This window comes from Carassius carassius, chromosome 26 (assembly GCF_963082965.1).
Source record: "Carassius carassius chromosome 26, fCarCar2.1, whole genome shotgun sequence".
Taxonomy (NCBI): domain Eukaryota; kingdom Metazoa; phylum Chordata; class Actinopteri; order Cypriniformes; family Cyprinidae; genus Carassius; species Carassius carassius.
The window spans coordinates 1,732,018-1,750,370 of record NC_081780.1 but is presented as its reverse complement, the minus strand read 5'-3'; the positions used below and the strand labels follow the sequence as shown (position 1 = coordinate 1,750,370).

General features: G+C 38.3%; 2 protein-coding genes across 5 annotated transcripts; both read left to right on the top strand.

The window, feature by feature from the left end:
• The first annotated feature begins 633 nt into the window (after nucleotides 1–633).
• nap1l1 (nucleosome assembly protein 1-like 1) lies at nucleotides 634–13,595 on the top strand. Of its 4 annotated transcripts, none has more exons than XM_059510618.1 (15): nucleotides 634–754; nucleotides 3,328–3,365; nucleotides 4,119–4,204; nucleotides 5,966–6,068; nucleotides 6,335–6,476; nucleotides 7,328–7,408; nucleotides 7,532–7,660; nucleotides 8,027–8,098; nucleotides 8,177–8,316; nucleotides 8,391–8,536; nucleotides 8,649–8,668; nucleotides 9,534–9,656; nucleotides 9,734–9,766; nucleotides 9,847–9,897; nucleotides 12,462–13,595. In XM_059510618.1, exons 2-15 carry the CDS (start codon nucleotides 3,349–3,351, stop codon nucleotides 12,498–12,500), a joined length of 1,182 nt encoding a protein of 393 aa, XP_059366601.1. In that variant the 5' UTR covers nucleotides 634–754; nucleotides 3,328–3,348; the 3' UTR covers nucleotides 12,501–13,595. The 4 variants fall into 4 exon arrangements, with proteins under 4 accessions (XP_059366601.1, XP_059366600.1, XP_059366598.1 ...); XM_059510617.1 differs by having other exon boundaries at nucleotides 7,328–7,420; XM_059510615.1 differs by adding an exon at nucleotides 11,284–11,315 and having other exon boundaries at nucleotides 7,328–7,660.
• A 2,775-nt stretch (nucleotides 13,596–16,370) lies between these two features.
• Nucleotides 16,371–17,328, top strand: phlda1 (pleckstrin homology-like domain, family A, member 1). Its single transcript, XM_059511855.1, has one exon. The coding sequence runs from the start codon at nucleotides 16,533–16,535 to the stop codon at nucleotides 16,962–16,964; it is 432 nt and encodes a 143-aa protein (XP_059367838.1). The 5' UTR covers nucleotides 16,371–16,532; the 3' UTR covers nucleotides 16,965–17,328.
• Nucleotides 17,329–18,353: the final 1,025 nt, after the last annotated feature.

Genomic DNA, 18,353 nt, shown 5'->3' with positions numbered 1-18,353 from the left:
TATTAATATTCAGTTTAATACTGCACTTTCTGCCATGGATTTTTATTTTTATTTTAAATCAGTGCAATTCACTGCAAAACAACCTTAATTTCTAAGCGGAGTAGTTTTTGCTCCAGTTTCTGGAATTTCAGTCTTGTTTCTTCTAAACGCACAGAACAATGACTATTTATTATCTTACAAATTTGTTACATTTTGTAACAATGCATACCAAGAAGAAGTGTTATTATTAGTAATTTCACAGAATTGGTTTCAACAAAATGTTTCCAAGTTTATTCTGTCAGACTAGATAGATAGATAGCTAGATATTTTAATTTTAAAATATTTCCTGGCAAACGCTTTGGCGGGAACCTCAGCTCCAGCCAGCTCTGGAACAATGGCATTCCCCCTAAACCATTTCCGGCAGCCCCTCCCTCTGCGCTCGCCGTTGTCCTAGTGGCATATTTCCAAATCCTACTATGGCCAAGGCTTAGCTCATGAATATTAATTAGCTAACACGAAAGACACGTGCGTGCAAACGTCCAATCAGACTAGCGCTAGAGCGCGAATATCGCGGTACGTAATTAATATTCATGAGCCCCGCCTTCGCCGTAGTAGGATTAGTGTAAGCGTGATCTATGTTACGTGGTGACGCCAGATGTATATGAGCGCACGCGGCGGGATCTCTTTCCCTTTTAGCGCCATCAGAGCGGGTGTCTCGCGCTGTTCACTGCGCAGCAGCACCGCCTCAGACAGACCTCTGCACATCGGGCTCTCGGTAAGAGCACACACCGCCGAGAGGCTGCTTATAAACCTCTTTTTTTCATTCTAGAAGATAAATTAGTACTTGAGTCGAGATTTAACACGAATCGAGATGTTTACGTTAGCGCGCAGTCCGTCAGTCAGCAGCCGTCGAGACGGACTCCTCCATGATGGAGATGAAAATGGCTGTTCGTATTTTAAATATCGAATGAATTCAGGTTTAGCCGTTAAACGGACACATCAAACTGGGGTTTTAATGTTTAAAGGTTTGTTTGTTCGGTTACAGTAGTTGGAAATGTTGTCTTGAGCGTATTTTCTTATGTTGGGAGGATGATGATGATGATAGTTGGTCTGATCTGGCGGGCAAGTTCCCCCCCCCCCCCCCCGTTTTTTTTGGGGAGGGGGGGGGGTGTATGATCACCTTGTCGGAAAATTTAAATATCCGGTTCATTTAACTAAGTAATCTATTTTTAAATGAGATTTGGATGTGGAAATGCAAATTTGGCACATGTTCGCGCATGATTAGGATGAAATGCTAGTTTAAATTCTGTTGTGTTTCTGCTAAGTCTTCTCTTGTTGAGATGGGTTGGTTATATGTGTACTGTGCTGCTAGCAGCTTTAGCCGGTGAATCTGAGAAGGAAACACGTGGTGATGTGGCCTGCTGGGAATTGACCACTGCACTGACCCTTGGATCAAATCCAAGAACATTAACCCAGTTTAAGAGTTAAACAGCTGTTTTAGATAGTAGCTTGACAGAGTTGGTTGGTTAGTTTAACTTGTCACCTCTGTATCTGTGAAATGTTGAAATGGCTGGTGGTGGGTTGTGCTGTGTAATTGAAGTCAGTCAGTATTACTGTATTTTATCTTCTATTTAATTTCTTTTTTTTGTCTTGTTACTATTGTTGATGGGTTTTTCTTTTTAAGATTGGGTGACAATTTCTTTTTTTTTTTTTTTTTTTTTGCATTGGTTTGATCACTTAATTCTAATAACTTTTTTGTTAATGTATTATAAATGACTATTTTACACATTTATAATTTTATGTGAATAATAAACACAATCTGTGTACATTTAAAAGAAAATCAAATATACCTGATAACACAATACTAATAATAATTTATTATAAGAAGTAAATATATTATAAGTAGTAACAAATATTGCTACTTACTATACAGTCACATAATAATTGCTGTTAATAGTGTTCATTGTCTGGCTGACTATTTCTTGTATTAATTTTTCTGAAGTCATATGCACATAAACTGACAGTCACCACTTATAAGCTACTACTTAATCTTGTAGAAACTTAATTTTCTGTAAAGTTGCTTTGCTATGATTTGTGTAGTAAAAAGCGCTATAAAAAAACTTGAATTGAATTAAATATATTACTATATCAGTAAATTTAGGAGATTTTTTAACCCCCTTCCAGTCATTTCTGTGTTGGAAAGGCATAATTTAAAACTGTGTTTTATCACAGAGGTGTTATTTTCTTCTGGGTTATTATTGAGAATGACCGGTTAAGTAGAAAAAATGTAAATATCTTAAAATTTGGTCAGTCTCTAGTTTGGTTAAATGCATTTTATTTGCTTCTGCTTTTTAAGATGCATGAATTAGTGACAAGATTTGCTTCTTACGGTCCGGAAAAACCAGTGAATTTGTAGAGTTGTGGTTTTTAGGTGTGTGAAAGTAGACCTGAAATTGCTATCGAGAGCAATCTAAGCCACGACTGACTGGAGTGAATCATATCGGAGTCTTGGAAACGTGTTGGTCATGAGGTTTGGAAAGCCTAAAGAGGTTTTAGTGCGTTGAACCTTTGCTCTCAGGTCAGCTAGATTTTGAAAGGTTTAAAGGCTTGCTTTCAGTGCTGAATAATGGTTATCAGAGTCTGAAGGAAATGTGCCAGGAACTTTGTGCTGGTATTGTGACGTCTTGTTGTGAAATAAGGTGATCCGTTGCTGCCATGGTTTGGGAGACTCTCTTATGTGTCTGTATTGACAGGTTTCAATTGTCTGATCTTGACGCAGACAGAAAGAGGAAGAGATTAAGCTTCAAATCTGTCAAGAATGGATGCTGCCAGGGTGGTGTCAGGTCTTCATGTTATTGATCTTCTAATGGCGACGAGCAGAGCAGGCTGAGAACAGTCTGTCTGTAGCAATCAGCTCACGAATGAATGAAGCTGCTCGCTCTTGCCGCTGGAGGTCTGGAGGTAGGCGTCTGAGCCTGTGTTTGAGCCGTCTGTGCGTTGGAGTTTCCTCGTATGCAGGTCGGACCCTGACAAATGGATCCAGTCAGATTCAGAGCTGAAGATAGTGGTTCACACCTTTTGATGTTTAGAGCTAATCTATCCCATAAACCCCCAGGGATTGAATCTGTACCACTGAAGTTTTCCATCACGAGGACTGCAGCGTGCATGCATGCGTTTCACTATATTTGCACCACCATTGCACATTTTGATGCTTCTGTTATGCATCTAAATTGTTAAAGTTGTACATATTGGCTGCCTGAGTCATCCTAATACAGCGACCGAATTTAGCTTGAGGCTGTTGAACATAACGGACAGCATTAACATTTTCCTTTGTTTTTTTCCTTCTAGGAAACAAAACGGTGAAACAACATGGCAGATCTTGACAAGTAAGTGTTTGTTTGCCTATTAAAGGGCATTTATTTCTTACTCCGTCATCTCATTTCCCAGTTTGACAGCTTATTGTATTGATGGCCCTTCACATTTCTATCTTAAATCTCTTTATGCCCGTTGTTTGTGCGGGAAATGGTGCATAAATGCCTCTCTTGGCTGATTTTTTTGATTAGCCCTCACATAACCAGGGAACTCAATTAAACACCCCATCCAGTCCTAACCTGTTTCCTGCCTGTTGGAGACGGTCTAGGGCCAGCAACACATCGTCTGCATGCTTTAACACACTGTGTGGTACTCCTAGCGTCTAAGCCATTCCAAACACATACTTGCAACTCTACAACCTGGGGTTCACTCACTCGACACTTCTGTGACACGAGCAATACACCTGTTGCTCACCACAGTAACTTCCTGTGTGCCGTAGATGTGATGCTATTTCACACACACCTGCACCATCCTTATTTCAGCTAAGATTTAACAATTGGATATGCTCAGTGCTTCAGGTCCTGCTTAAATTTTAATGTTATAGAAAAAAAAGTTGAAATGCATGATGATAAACATATTTTAAGAGAAAATGTTTTTCTTTGCAGAGCTCTTATCTTCAAGTAGGAAGTGCTGATTGCTTGTGATATGACCTCTCTTAGTCAGTTTTGCTCTCTTAAGAATCGAAGACATTGATAGAACAGAACCGTAAGACCTACAAAGCTAGTTGGGTTCATGTTTAATCACTGATTGTGTGTGTGTTTTTACAGTAAAGACCAGACTGAAATGGACCCAGCAGATATGGAGGATGTTGAAGAGGTGGAGGAAGAGGAAACTGGGGAAGACAACAGTAAAGGTTTGACTTTTGACTATTTCAAGCATCCGTTCGCCCCCCCTTTCATATCCTGTGTGAACAAGAGGTTGACCAGTAGTTGGTTTTGCTGATACTAAAATCAGAAAATATGGTTGACAACTAGCAAATGGCCATTATATGAATGAAAACCTTCCTCTTAATGTAAAATAGTGCTGAACTTGATAAAAAGATTACAAAATATTCTCATGGTGAAGTCATTATGTTAGTTAAAATAAATAAAAATGCAAAAATTAGCTAAGCCTCATCGAGATAAATAGATTTTTTTTTAATGCAATTTTTTTTGCACCGTGATCACGTTCTAGATGTGTATATATTTTAGCTAGCTTATGTTTCTTTTGCACATAACTACTTCATGAAGATTAATTGTAGGAACACAAACCTTTTTAAAACTATAAAACAAAGTATCCTTCATTGGCGGTGCTTGTTTATCACAGAGTAATGATAAACTGTCACTGTTGAATTTTACCATAAGTGATGGTTCAGCAAAGCAACTATTTGTGCTGATGAATTGTTAATAATGACCTCTTGTGTAAACCACCGCTTATTGCTCCTATTCGAGAGGACGGTTGATCAGTCATCTTTTGCTATTTGCATTGCAAATCATCACAACCAGACCAAGTTGCAGTGACGTCTGATACTCGAAACCATATATCTTCTAGTATAACTATACAGCTTAGTTGTAAACACTTCTAAAACCGCAGTGTTTGATCACCTCATATATCAAATGCCAAGTAGGTACACATGGAGCGACAGCTTGAATGCAAGTTTCTCTTCGAAGTTTCTTTCTTTTCTAGAGACGATTCGAATGGCTAAAATAAATCAGATTTCCCATCACCCCCTCCATAGTGTGTTTTCATCGTCTAGAGTCTCTTTGCTCTGGTTTTCTTTGCTAGGGAGCTGTGAAGGACAAGGCCATCTGTCATGGATTCTTATTGCTGACATTCATGAGGAGAAGGCCATGCACACGTTTGCGCTGGCATGTTTCGTGTTTGGTATTATCAGTGTTCCGTGATCTTAGCGGTGTTGAGCAATTGGACCGAACCATTGGGCAAGACCATGAGTATTAGAAGGTTTAGTACTAAATAATACAGGCATGTGATGTGCGGTCACTCATTAAAGATCGCTTCAGTCCCGCTGACCTTGTCTCTGTTTGCTACTGTTTATTTTTGGGATGAAAAGAGCATCTTTTTTTTGACCCCTGGTGAAGAAGGTGCCCTAGATCTGAGACGTATTACAGGGTTGTGGAAGTTTTTTTTATTTATTTATTATTATTTATTATTATTAATTTGTACTTTGAAATTTATTTTAAATTGTATCTTGTTTTTTTAGATTTGCTTAATTAGCACAAATTATTTTTTTTTGTAACATTAGATTTATTTTTCAGATACACAAATTGTCCTTGTTTTTTTTTTTTTTACATTAAAAAGTACGGAGTAATTTAAAGTAACTACATGCATGTCATTTATGGTTAGGGTTTGGTTTAGGGTTACTTGCATGTAATCATGCATAATTTATTGTTATTATAGTAAGTACATGTAACGTGTGTAACAAGGACACATTAATGTGTGACCTATTTTTTTTTTTTTTGTAAGTTTGTATGCAATTTCTCTATTGTTTTACTAGCATGATTTAGTTATTAATTGAATAATAACTTGGTTATTCTTTGGTGCTTCTGTGATGCTGAGTGTGATTTGTAATGGTTTTCTGCTGTGAACTTCAGTCGATTCTTTGCTGTGATTTTAGCACGTCAGCTGACGATGCAGATGATGCAGAACCCTCAGATTCTTGCGGCGCTGCAGGAGAGGTTGGATGGGCTTGTAGGATCTCCCTCAGGGTACATGGAGAGGTACGTGCCCACGCACAGCACATCTTCAAATAGCTTCCTTGTTTCCCATTGGCTGCATCTAATTTCCCTTCTTTGCCAACAACGACTGAATTAAATGTTGCTAATTTTGTCCCGATCCTGTTCCCCGATTCCTTTCTGGAAGGCGCCAACCAAATGTCAAGCATATTTTTTACTCGCTCCATACAAAACGGTGATCCTGAGGCATTCATGAATCATCATCAGTGTGTCATTTGCAGTGCGTGACGTTGTTTGTGGTGTCTGCGCAGCTTACCAAAGGTGGTGAAGAGACGTGTTAATGCCCTGAAGAACCTGCAGGTAAAATGTGCCCACATCGAAGCCAAGTTCTACGAAGAAGTGCACGAACTGGAGCGGAAATACGCCGCTTTGTATCAGCCGCTCTTTGACAAGGTGAGATTTAAAAACCGATGCATTTCTGCTGCCAATCTTTCCTCCAAAATGGAAAAAGGGGTCTGGTTTAAGATGTTGTGTGCCAGAAGGAGTGCGTTAAAACGGTTACTTTGACCCGCTGCTTCAGCATTTCCAACTGCAGCAAACACCAAGTGGTCAATCAAGGACACTAGAGACCAACAGCAGCCAGAGAGATGCCTTACAGAAAATAAAACCTGAGCTGTAGCTGTTTATCCTCTTCTGTAGCTCTCGCTCGCTCTCCCAGTGGACTAGTGAGGTCCAAGAGGCTCAATTAAAAGTTGGGATCCTTCAAAATAACACTTCAAACCAGTTTACTGACTTTAAGTCTTGCATTACAAGTGTATTTTTGTGTCAGCACAAAGTCTAGTTCGTGTGGCGGTTTATTCTAGCCAAGAACAGAGTACTTGGGCAACATTTTAATATAATTAAGGGACTAATATAGTTTTGGTGTTTATATAGATGTGTATATATATATATATATTCTGCTGTTATTGTAGTTTTAGTAATTGTTTTTGCTGTTTATTTTAGATTTAAGTAATAAAATGTGTAGATATTTTAGTTCATATTAATTGTTTTTATTTTATTAAATTTGAATTGTTTATGAAGGGCCAGTAATATTGATTTGAGTGTATTTTACGAAGTAATACTTTTTTTTCTGTTATCTTTATGACCATAACCCTGTATATCAGCTGAATCTTTATGTCCAAGCAGTGATTTACAGCAACATCGGTTTATTTTTTGAGTAGTTGATTAAACTATTTAAATAGTGAATTAAAATATTTCAGTTTTAACTTCTGGAAATGCCTCGAATGTTTAAAAACTGTCTTCAGCGGAGTGACATCGTGAGAGCTGCATACGAACCCACAGATGAGGAGTGCGAGTGGAAACCAGATGAAGAGGAAGAGCTGACAGTAAGTAAGCAGGTACAGGTGATCCATACCTGCATGCTCTTCAAATACCACCGCGTTTACATTCTACTGTATAAGCTGTTCAGTCATAGCTTGACTCTGTGTTTTGGTCTTTGTCTTCACCAGGAGGAAATGAAGGAAAAGGCTAAAGTGGAGGAAGAGAAGAAAGACGAGGAGAAGGAAGACCCTAAAGGAATCCCAGAGTTTTGGCTCACAGTTTTCAAGAACGTCGACCTTCTCAGCGAAATGTTGCAGGTAGGCCGAGACCGACCGGGTAATGCAGTCACACGAGGGAGCGATTGTGAGTGTAGTAGTGTTCAGAAGCAGGTCATGCATCGTGGGCTTTTACAATAGGGGATTTCTCTTTGGAAAATGTCCTTGCTGCCATCTTGTGGTGCTAAATTGTACCTTGCATCCTTTTAGCTGAAGATAAGGGCATGGTGAACTCTAATGATGCAACTGTGTTCGGTTTCACTCAGAATTTAATGTATCATTTAATTTAGGCTGGTTAATGTCTTGCATTTTGGACATGTGCTTTAGAATGTGTTTTTATAAAAGAAAATGTATGGAATTGATTTTAGTATTTAGAAGCGTGTCATTTATTTTGTTTTTCCTGTCTAGGAACATGATGAACCAATCCTTAAGCACTTACAAGACATTAAAGTCAAGTTCTCAGATGCAGGCCAGCCAATGGTGAGTCTGACCGTCTCTCAGTCTCCTGTCTGAGGTCTTAATCTCAGTTTACTCACAGTTTGGTCTCTCTTTTCAAAGAGTTTCACATTAGAGTTCCACTTTGAACCCAACGATTTCTTCACAAACACAGTCCTGACAAAGACCTACAAAATGAGGTCTGAGCCGGACGAGTCGGATCCCTTCTCTTTCGACGGGCCGGAGATCATGGGCTGCACAGGGTACGGCTCAACCTGACTTTCACTCTGTTAGCTTTGACAACATTAGTTACATCAGAGACTGACTCTGTTTTCAGCTGCACGATCGACTGGGTTAAGGGCAAGAATGTCACATTGAAAACCATTAAGAAGAAACAGAAACATAAGGGACGTGGCACAGTGAGGACGGTCACCAAGACGGTCCCCAATGATTCCTTCTTCAATTTCTTCTCACCGCCTGAAGGTGAACCCCCCCCCCCCCCAAAAAACTATCTCATCGCTGATCAACCATGTGTCAGTCTGTTATATTATTTTAGTAGAATAGCATTTGCTGATAATGAACTTTCTCTTTACAGTTCCAGAAAGCGGTGAATTGGTGAGTGACTGATTTTATTCCTAACTTCATGAACATTGTTACTTTTTTTTTTTTAATTTCGGTGAACTAAATTTTAAATACTCTTTTTAACATAAACGGACAACAGTTTTATTCAGATGTTAAACTGATTTTCTTTTATTTAAAGTATCAACTTCTTAGATCTCAGCCTTTATATAGCTTCTTGGTAGTTGTATGACTTTTATTTACTGTTTTCGTCATGAAGATGTCTTTGATGCTGAGGTGGCATTAAAAAAATTAATGCATATTTAAATTTCAATATGCATGACCAGGGCCTAAAACTAACATTTTTAAATTTTTGTGCAATTTGCCACAAAGATCAGGGCAATTGACTTTTAATAGTTTAATGTCTAGTAAATTTCATTAAAAAAACGGGCAGAACAAATTTGCTACTTTATACTATTATTCTTTTAAATGATCATTTAATCACATAAAAATTGTATTTAAAAAAACACCATTAACTATAGTATTTGATTAAAATTAATTTATGTAATATTGGTACTGCCTATTATTTATAACAATACTTTTTTGTGTTTGTTTTGAAAACTTTCAAACATCAGAAAAGCTCTTATTTACATTTTACATTACATTTATGCATTTAGCAGACGCTTTTATCCAAAGCGACTTACAGTGCATTTAGGCTGTACATTTATCTAACATGTGTTCCCTGGGAATCGAACCCACAACCTTGTGCTGCTAACGCAGTGCTCTACCACTGAGCCACAAGAACACTCATTTGGCTCAAAATCGCAGGGCAACTTCTTTTGAACTGCTTGGTGAATGTTATTTTGGCTGGGGATCATGAAGTGTCACTGTTCTGAATGAGTGACTGATGGTTTGTGTTCAGGACGAGGACTCTGAGGCTGTGTTAGCAGCAGACTTCGAGATCGGTCACTTCATCCGCGAGCGGATCGTGCCCAGGGCGGTGCTGTACTTCACCGGCGAAGCCATCGAAGATGACGACGATGACGTGAGTGAATTCATGGATTCAAACGATGCTTTATCTCCAAACCTCTGACCGCTGTGTCTCTGTGCTTTTTTTTCTAGTATGACGAGGAGGGAGAGGAAGCTGATGATGAGGTTAGTAGTCTTCTGTTTGTCTGTTTTTATCATCGTTATCCCTCTAGAAGTTTATAAACTGATGTGTTTGTAACATGCAGGAGGGTGAAGAGGAGGCCGACGAGGAGAACGATCCAGACTATGAGCCCAAGGTAAGAGTCCCGACGTCCATCGATGATCATCACGGCAGGTCGATACTGAGATCTCAACATACAGAATACATACTGTCACTTCCACTCATGCCTCTCTGCCTCTCTCGCCCTCAAACGCTGATTCTCCTGACAGATTTATTAACTTCAGCTTTATTTACTGTCGTCTTTGGTCCATTCGAGAGAGAAATCCAAATGAGAACAGCTCATTTTTTGACGAGTAGATAAATGGCCGCAGTGTTTGCAGCTTCTCTGTGAACGTCAGACCTTTAACCCTGATTTATAAATACTACTCTGCACTTCTGTGGGTATTTTTGTTGCTCTGCTCTAAAACTACTAGTAGCACATCTAAAGCAACAGCACTGAATATACGCTGCCCTCAAGAGGTCAGTTTAATGGCCAGCTTTTCTCCTGTTCCCATTTTTTCTCTGAGTCTGAGCATAGATGAGGGATGCAGCAGTGCTTTCTCCAAGGGGTTAAAGGTCAGGGTGGGATAGTTAACGAATTTACTGACTTTATTCATTTATATGGCTGCATGATTTGGGGACTAAAATTAAATAGAAATTGTTTGAACTTTTTATTTTTTTTCTGATGGTGGTTTTTTTTTTTTTTTTTTTTTTTTATCAATATGGCTATGTTATAGTAATATTAATAAAAATATAAATAAAAAATATAAAAATGAGCAAAATATATATTACTTAAAATATTTCACTGTCGAGTTAACTTTCAGAAATTTCTTATGCTCAATTTAATTTTATAGTGAGATTACTATTTTTTAATTACTATTGTAATATTTTGTTTTTGTATATTTTTATTAATATATAAATACCCCATTTTTATTTTACAGTGAAATTACAATAGGAATACTTTGTTCACTTAATTTTTATATTTGATAAAATAAATATAAAACAACTAACATTAGCATTAGTATTGTAATTTCACAGTAAATTTGTAAATGTAGTATTTAAGAAATATAATATTTTTAAACTAAAGCTACAATGCTAAAAATTATGGCTGTCTTTTTCATTTTTCTTTTGTTTTAACACTTCACTTTGAAAAAGCACATTTGATTTCTTTGCATTTAGCAATTTGGATTTCATTTCAGTTCATCGTTTAGCTCTAGCTCCTTAGTTTGACTCCTTAGTTTAATCTGATACAGTCATCTTCATGGTTCTGGATGTGATTGAAGCATCTCTGCAGGTTTATCTTCTCGGCGTTGTTCACAAACATCTGTCTTCAGCATGCTTGTCTCATCTTCACTCAAAGCATGCTCTTGACTAATCAAACAGAATTAGAGTTCTTTAAGCAAAGACCTAATTAACATGTTAACTTCTGAAGCTCTTGGCACCTCTCTGAATTTGAGTTCCTCTCTAAATTTCTCCTCACTAGGTGTAAGTGATGTCTGTAGTAACCCTGCCCTGGTAGGTAACGCTCATGAATTAATGTGACCCTCCCGTTGCGCTTGATTCCCTTCCCATCATTCCCCACACTGACCACTAACACTTGTGCTTGTTTCCTCTCTTTAACCATCGTGAGTTGCCATTAGCATCTGTATTGCTTCTGTATGTTGAAGCATCCGGTTTGCTCTCCAAATGAAGTCTTGGTCTGACTTGTTCCCCGCCGAGGGTGAAAGACCATGCCATTGGTGGAAACCAGTGTCAGTCATTGCTGTGTCATCCCTAGGGCCCTATGAGTCTGTTTCATGACCCCCCCACCCCCCCACCCCCAATTCATCTTTTGTTTTAGTTGTAATTTTTATGGATTCTGTTTAATGGTTAAATTATATTTTATTAATCGTATACAATGTCTAGTTTTAATAAAACTTATGTAACTTAAGTTTAAGATTATCTGTGCCTTATTCCAATTTTCAGTTTTTCGTACTTATGTCTAATTAATCCTGAAATTGATGCAATTTAATTTGTTTTAGTGTTTATATTTTACAGTCTTATGAAACCTATTTTTACTATCCCGGATTTATTTAATTTATATTTATTTAAATCTTTGTAAATAGATTTCCCCCATTTGATTAATTTACATTTTAATGGGATCTGCTGTAATGTTTAAACTAAGTAATAATTAATTACATTTTTATATTAAAGTCGAATCATTTTTCTTTTTTTGATTTTCACTCTTATTATTTGTTTTTCTCAGAAATTGAGCTATATCTGGTTTTAATGTTTTATAAAACATTAACAGTTTAATTGAAGTAATCAAATGAGAATAAGTTGGTTTAGGGGGTTGAATGGATTATTCCTGACATTTTAATAATTTGATAACTTTGAAAAGTGTTGGTCAACGGATGTGCAAGACCCTTTCTGTGTGCATGTGATGATTATCAAACAAAACGATTAAATGCTTATGAAGTTAATGTAAATTGCACTTATGACTAAATTCCACAACTTCTCCCGTCACAGAAATCATAGGGCCCTACGACCTTTAATTTGTAGCCGTGTGATTTGATTGGCTGAAACGCTTATGGACCTAAACCCTGAGCTGTTTTCACAATGGAAATGCATTTTGTGTGCAGAAGGTGTAACTGTTCCTCGCTCTGTTTGTTTGTTTCACAGAAGGATGCCAATCCTCCAGAGGAGTGCAAACAGCAGTGATGACAGCGCCACCTTCAGGATCCCATACACTGTAACGGCTTCAATCAAACATAGTTACTTACCGCCTTACAATGTTTTGTATTTTTCTTGGTAGAAACAATTGAAAAATGAAATAAAATGGTTTCGAGATTTTTGTTACAAAAAATAAGAAAAAGCCACCACACACAACTCCTCCATCGGGAGCCGCGGCTCATGACGCATCATATTTTACTAGACTTCTTTTCGTTTTCCTCTTTCTCTGTATCTATAGTTATAAAACCCTTCGAAGCATGACACTCGTTCCTTCACCGCTAAACTAGTTGGGTTCTCGTGAATTCTTTTGTATTGATCTTAGACAACAGCTGTGGAAAGATGTTCCAGGTTTACAGGAGAGATTCATTCGGTTAACATTCCACAAAAACGTCGGCTGTTTTAGGTTGGGATGCTGTTTAAAGCTCGGTGGAGACTGGTCCATCAGTCGGCGCTCTGCTGCATGACTCCTTTCTTTTCAATGAGCACTTTGTATTTTCGTCATGTGTCCGACGCGTTTGTTTTTTCCGTCGATTCGACCAATGCTTAACTTTCAGCTGGCTTGCCGTTCTTCAGGAGGGTTCTCTGCTCCGCGAAATGCACTTACAACAATCCGAGCGACCTCATTGGAGGATTAAACTTTGAACGAGAGAGCCTGATTGGAGGAGCCAGTTTAGCTAGACTCTGATTGGTTGTCGTTTCTGAGCTCGGCCCTGAGTGATGTTTGTGGTGAAACACATTCTCTGTTTGACAGGCGTATCACTGTGAAGGGGTGTGTGTGTGTGTGTGTGTGTGTCTTCGTCTGATCTCACTCGTAGCGCAGCCCAGCAGGTCTGAAACAGATAGAGCAATATTTTCACCTGGAAAGCCTCACCGCCGCAGTATCCCGTGTCTCGTGGCCTGGCTCTGTCCGGATCACCGGTCAGTTAGTTAGTTGTGTCTGGTGAGCGGCAGAAGCAGCAGGGGTCTTTCTGGTTCCCCTCAGCAGCTGTTGTCAAAGCAAAATGCCATGCTACAAAATACTAATGTACTCAATAACTGTACGTGGATGTATATTCATGAAAAATAAACTGGTAAAACGTGCAAGCCTTGGTCTGTCTCCTTCTGTTCATGTGTAAAGCTTATTAAGGCTGTCATTTGAGCACCAGTTTTATGAAGGTTTGTCAATTGGTGAACACTTGTAATCATTCAGTGACTCCACTAGGCGGCAACATTGAGTTGAAGTTGCCTGAATTAAATTTGACCACTAGTAATCAATTTTGACCTCACTTTATAATAAAGATGTAATGGGTCTGTTACTCATTTCAAAATATGGAGCTAAAAGATTAACAGAGTATCTGATTTCCATATTTAATGTAGCTAAAAATACTAAATGATCATCTCTGTGTACAATTGTAATGAAAGGGAAAAAATATCTGGAAAACATTCATTGCACTTGTCCATAATGGTTTATTTTTGGCTTGTGGTCAGAATGTATGGAAGGCATTTTCTGCCAAATTTAAATAAAAAAATGAAATGATTAAAATTAAAACCAGATTAATGATTTCATTACAGAAAACTATGCAAAATATGTGACAAAATTGAGAATGAAATTAAATGATTTCATTTTCACGGTGACATACCTGTCAAATTGAAAAATAAAATGCAATTGGTGATTTCACATTTCATTTTCAATAGTCTCGAGGCAAGACTGCCAATATTAAAATGAAAAGCAAACGTGAAAAAGAAACTACACATACAGTTTTTACAAAGCTCTTTATTAACGCTCACGCAATAATAGTGACACAATTCAAATTTAAATGTAAATTTTACTTATTTTAATTCCTCTTTTATTTCACTGTTTTCATTTTCAAAGACAACCTGCATGCAAATTATATGTTAATGAGTGGGTGTGGCTCAATTACATTGTTACGTGGAGGAGCTATAATGGCGGTTAAGGCCAGTATAGCAGCAGAATTAAACCAGCTAGCAAACATTTCGGATGATAATGACTTCATTTTGCTACGAGTTGAATCTATCTTGGATAGGGGTGCTCCGATCACGATCGGCCGATCGTTATGCGCATCTCGTCAGTAAAGCCGGTTCTCTAATCAGCGGTTAATTCCATCAGGTGCGTGATTTCACATAGAGCAGCTGTTACTACACAGAGCCATTGTTAACTGAGAAGCTGCGCAAATCCACGTTCATTTTCAGCGTTTATTTGTGCATCTTCTCAGTTAACAACGGCTCTGTGTAGTAACAGCTGCTCTATGTGAAATCACACACCTGATGGAATTAACCGCTGATTAGAGAACCGGCTTTACTGAAGAGATGCGCATTAACGATCGGCCGATCGTGATCGGAGCAGCCCTAATCTTGGATACACTTGGACATTTTGCAGCCGTCACAAACTCAGCAGACAGCAGATTTTCCGGTGAGTCTCGTGGAGGCTCAGGCCGAGGAACTGCAGTGGGTCGAGGGTTTGACGCATGCTGGTCAGGCTGGTTGTTTCTTCCACTTTCTAATGCTGCAGCAGCTTCCCGCAAAAGCTCACTAACAGATTCGCCATGTCTCGATTACAATATATTCACATTTTAATGTCGTTTCACACATTGTTTCAACCACCATTCAACTCATGCACACGAGACTTTTGTCTCTAGCGCCGTTACTTGAATAAGCCACACCCACTCATTAACATATAATTTGCATGCAGGTTGTCTTTGAAAATGAAAACAGTGAAATAAAAGAGGAATTAAAATGACAAGTAAAATTTACTTTTAAATTTGAATTGTGTCACTATTATTGCGTGAGCGTTAATAAAGAGCTTTGTAAAAACTGTATGTGTAGTTTCTTTTTCACGTTTGCTTTTCATTTTAATATTGGCAGTCTTGCCTCGAGACTATTGAAAATGAAATGTGAAATCAGCAATTGCATTTTATTTTTCAATTTGACAGGTATGTCACCGTGAAAATGAAATCATTTAATTTCATTCTCAATTTTGTCACATATTTTGCGTACAGTTTTCTGTAATGAAATCATTAATCTGGTTTTAATTTTAATCATTTCATTTATTTATTTAAATTTGGCAGAAAATGCCTTCCATAAGAAATTTATTTAAAACAAAAATTGCAAAAGTGTTAAATTAGGATGGTTTTACATCAGGTCTTGTTAAAATTAGATGTATTTATTTTAATTATTACTAGTGCTGTTATAGCATCATTTAGATACTATAATTGTACTAATATTTTGAATATTATTGTTTTCCAGTTTCATTTTATGTTCACATAATTATAGCATTGTGGATTTATATATTTTATATATATATATATATATATATGTATGTGTGTGTGTGTGTGTGTGTGTGTGTGTGTGTATATATATGTGTATATATGTGTGTATATGTGTATATATATGTATATATGTGTATGTATAGTATATAGTCTTAGTTATTTTAGCAGGCTACATGAATTGAGATGTTGACCTGGAATTATTTACATTTTATTTCAGTTTTCTTATAAGTTCTGGTTTTCGTTATTTATAATAACCCTGATGAGCACACGTTGTTTATATAAAAATTATCTTTGTATTGTCATTTAGTATTTATATCTATATTAACTATTTAAATCTAAAAAAGATTTTGCATGTTCCAAATAGTTGGTTTTTAAACTAAAATTATATTCTATTAATATCTTGATTTACACACGGTTGAAATATTTAACACCTTTTTATAGTATTGCTTTTTTTTAGATGTTTGAAATATTCACATTAAATTTCATAAGATAGAATAAGATTGATTCCTAAAAATGCTGCCTCGATGGGCACTTTATATGGCTTTTCGAGACGGTCCATGATGGACTCGAGTGTGTGCGCGCGTGCGCTGATGTTGCTTAGTTGAGCGCGTGCAGTGGGCGGTCCGCGCGTGAGAGAAAACCCCCGTGCGCGCTCCGTCCCGATCATCACACTCTTCGCAGACCTCCATCTATCAGCTCATACCTACCCACCCTCAGTCCACCCTCAGGAGCGTTTGATGCGCGATCGGAGGCGATGCTTGAGTCCGGCGGCGGCGCGGTGCTGAAGGAGGGCGCGCTGGAGAAGCGCAGTGATGGTCTGCTGCAGCTGTGGAAGAAGAAGCGCTGCGTGCTGACCGAAGAGGGACTGGTGCTTCACCCACCCAAACACCACCACCACCACCACCACGACACCGCCTGCAAGGCGAAGGAGCTGCACTTCGCCAACATGAAGACGGTGGACTGCGTGGAGCGCAAGGGCAAGTACGTGTACTTCACGGTGGTGATGTCCGAGGGCCGAGAGATCGACTTCAGGTGCCCGCAGGACGAGGGCTGGAACGCGGAGATCACGCTCCAGATGGTCCAGTACAAGAACCGCCAGGCGATCCTAGCCGTCAAGTCCAGCCGGCAGAAGCAGCAGCAGCTGCTCGTGGTCTCCGCGCAGAAGATGCTCCGAAACGCGCAGTAGGACGCCGGAGAGCCGCGATATTGATGGACGTCACCGCGCGTAAAAAGCGCTGGATGCGCATCACGTACGTCGCTTTATAGTGTCACCTTCCGCGCACGGACGCTCTCCGTGCATTGAAAGACATCACGGCTGAAGAAGCACCGGGAATATCTCCTGTCAGACACGGGGACCGGGGCAAGTTGTCACAGTGACGTTCTGAATTTTGCCCTCCAAATGAGAGATTTTGGGGTAATAGGGCTTTGGTAAACTGTGAAACCACAATGGGATTTGTGACCCTGGAGCACAAAACCAGCCATGAGTTGCACAGGTATATTTGTAGTAATAGCTACACTGTATGGGTTAAAATGATCGATTTTTCTTTTATGCTAAAAATAATTTTTCTTTTGTGCTAAAAATCATTAGTATATTACGCAAAGATCGTGTTACATTAAGAGATTTTGTAAATTCCCAACCTGGCTATATTAGAACATATTTTTTTATTAGTAATATGCATTGCTGAGAACTTCATTTGGACGACTTTAAATGCATGTATAAAAATTTTTTGCACCCTCAGATTGGAGATATTCAAATAGTTATATCCCAACAAACCAACCGGAAGCTTGTTTATGCAGCTTTCAGATTAATAAATCTCAATTACAAAAAAATTGACCCTTAGTTTTGTGGATCAGGGTCACATTTATTTACAAGGTGATCGATAAATATGTAAGTTTGATTTCAGGTAAAGCGGGACACTTTTGCCATTTGAGATGACAGGGAAACATGTCCTAATTAACTCCCTAATGAAGGTAGATTTGAAAGCATCCTTTCAGGATTTTTTAGATTTTTTCAAAAATGTCAGGTTGGGGCAAGTTAATTAAATTTTTTTGGCTGATTTTTTTTAATTGTTCTGTTTTGTATAATTGTTAGATTTTTTTTTTTTTTTGTATATTTTTTTTTACTTTTTTTTTTTTTTTTTTCCCATTGTGACAACATGCCCCACTTTATGCATTCAATGAACTGTATTTTCTAAACAGGAATGGTGTACATGTTCATATGATTTTTGTAGCTATGACTTTACAGTCTGTGTTCATCGACTGATTGATAAAACACTGGAGTACAAAGGTGTGACAGCTCGCCCCGGTCTCCCTCACAGGTTCATGGGTTGTGAATGTGAAATGCCTTCAGTGCGTCTTCATTTGTCATTCGCTCGGACAGAAATGCCACCATAACTTTCCATTTCAGTGCAGTTGCATTTGTCAGTTTTGTGCTGCTCCAGACATGCAATCGATATCTTCCGGGAGACCTGAAAGGCCAATCTGTTCCGGTCCAGATCACAGTCTGCATGCACGTGAGCAGGGATTTTAAAGAAAACTGCAGATTTTCCTGGAACCCAGTGATCCTCACAGATCC

Coding starts and splice junctions, on each gene's coding strand:
- phlda1 (XM_059511855.1), top strand. CDS start 16,533: ATGCTTGAGTCCGGCGGCGGCGCGGTGCTGAAGGAGGGCGCGCTGGAG.
- nap1l1 (XM_059510614.1), top strand. Junction 8,317..8,390: donor GAGATCATGGGCTGCACAGG/GTACGGCTCAAC, acceptor CTCTGTTTTCAG/CTGCACGATCGACTGGGTTA. Junction 9,767..9,846: donor GAGAGGAAGCTGATGATGAG/GTTAGTAGTCTT, acceptor TGTAACATGCAG/GAGGGTGAAGAGGAGGCCGA.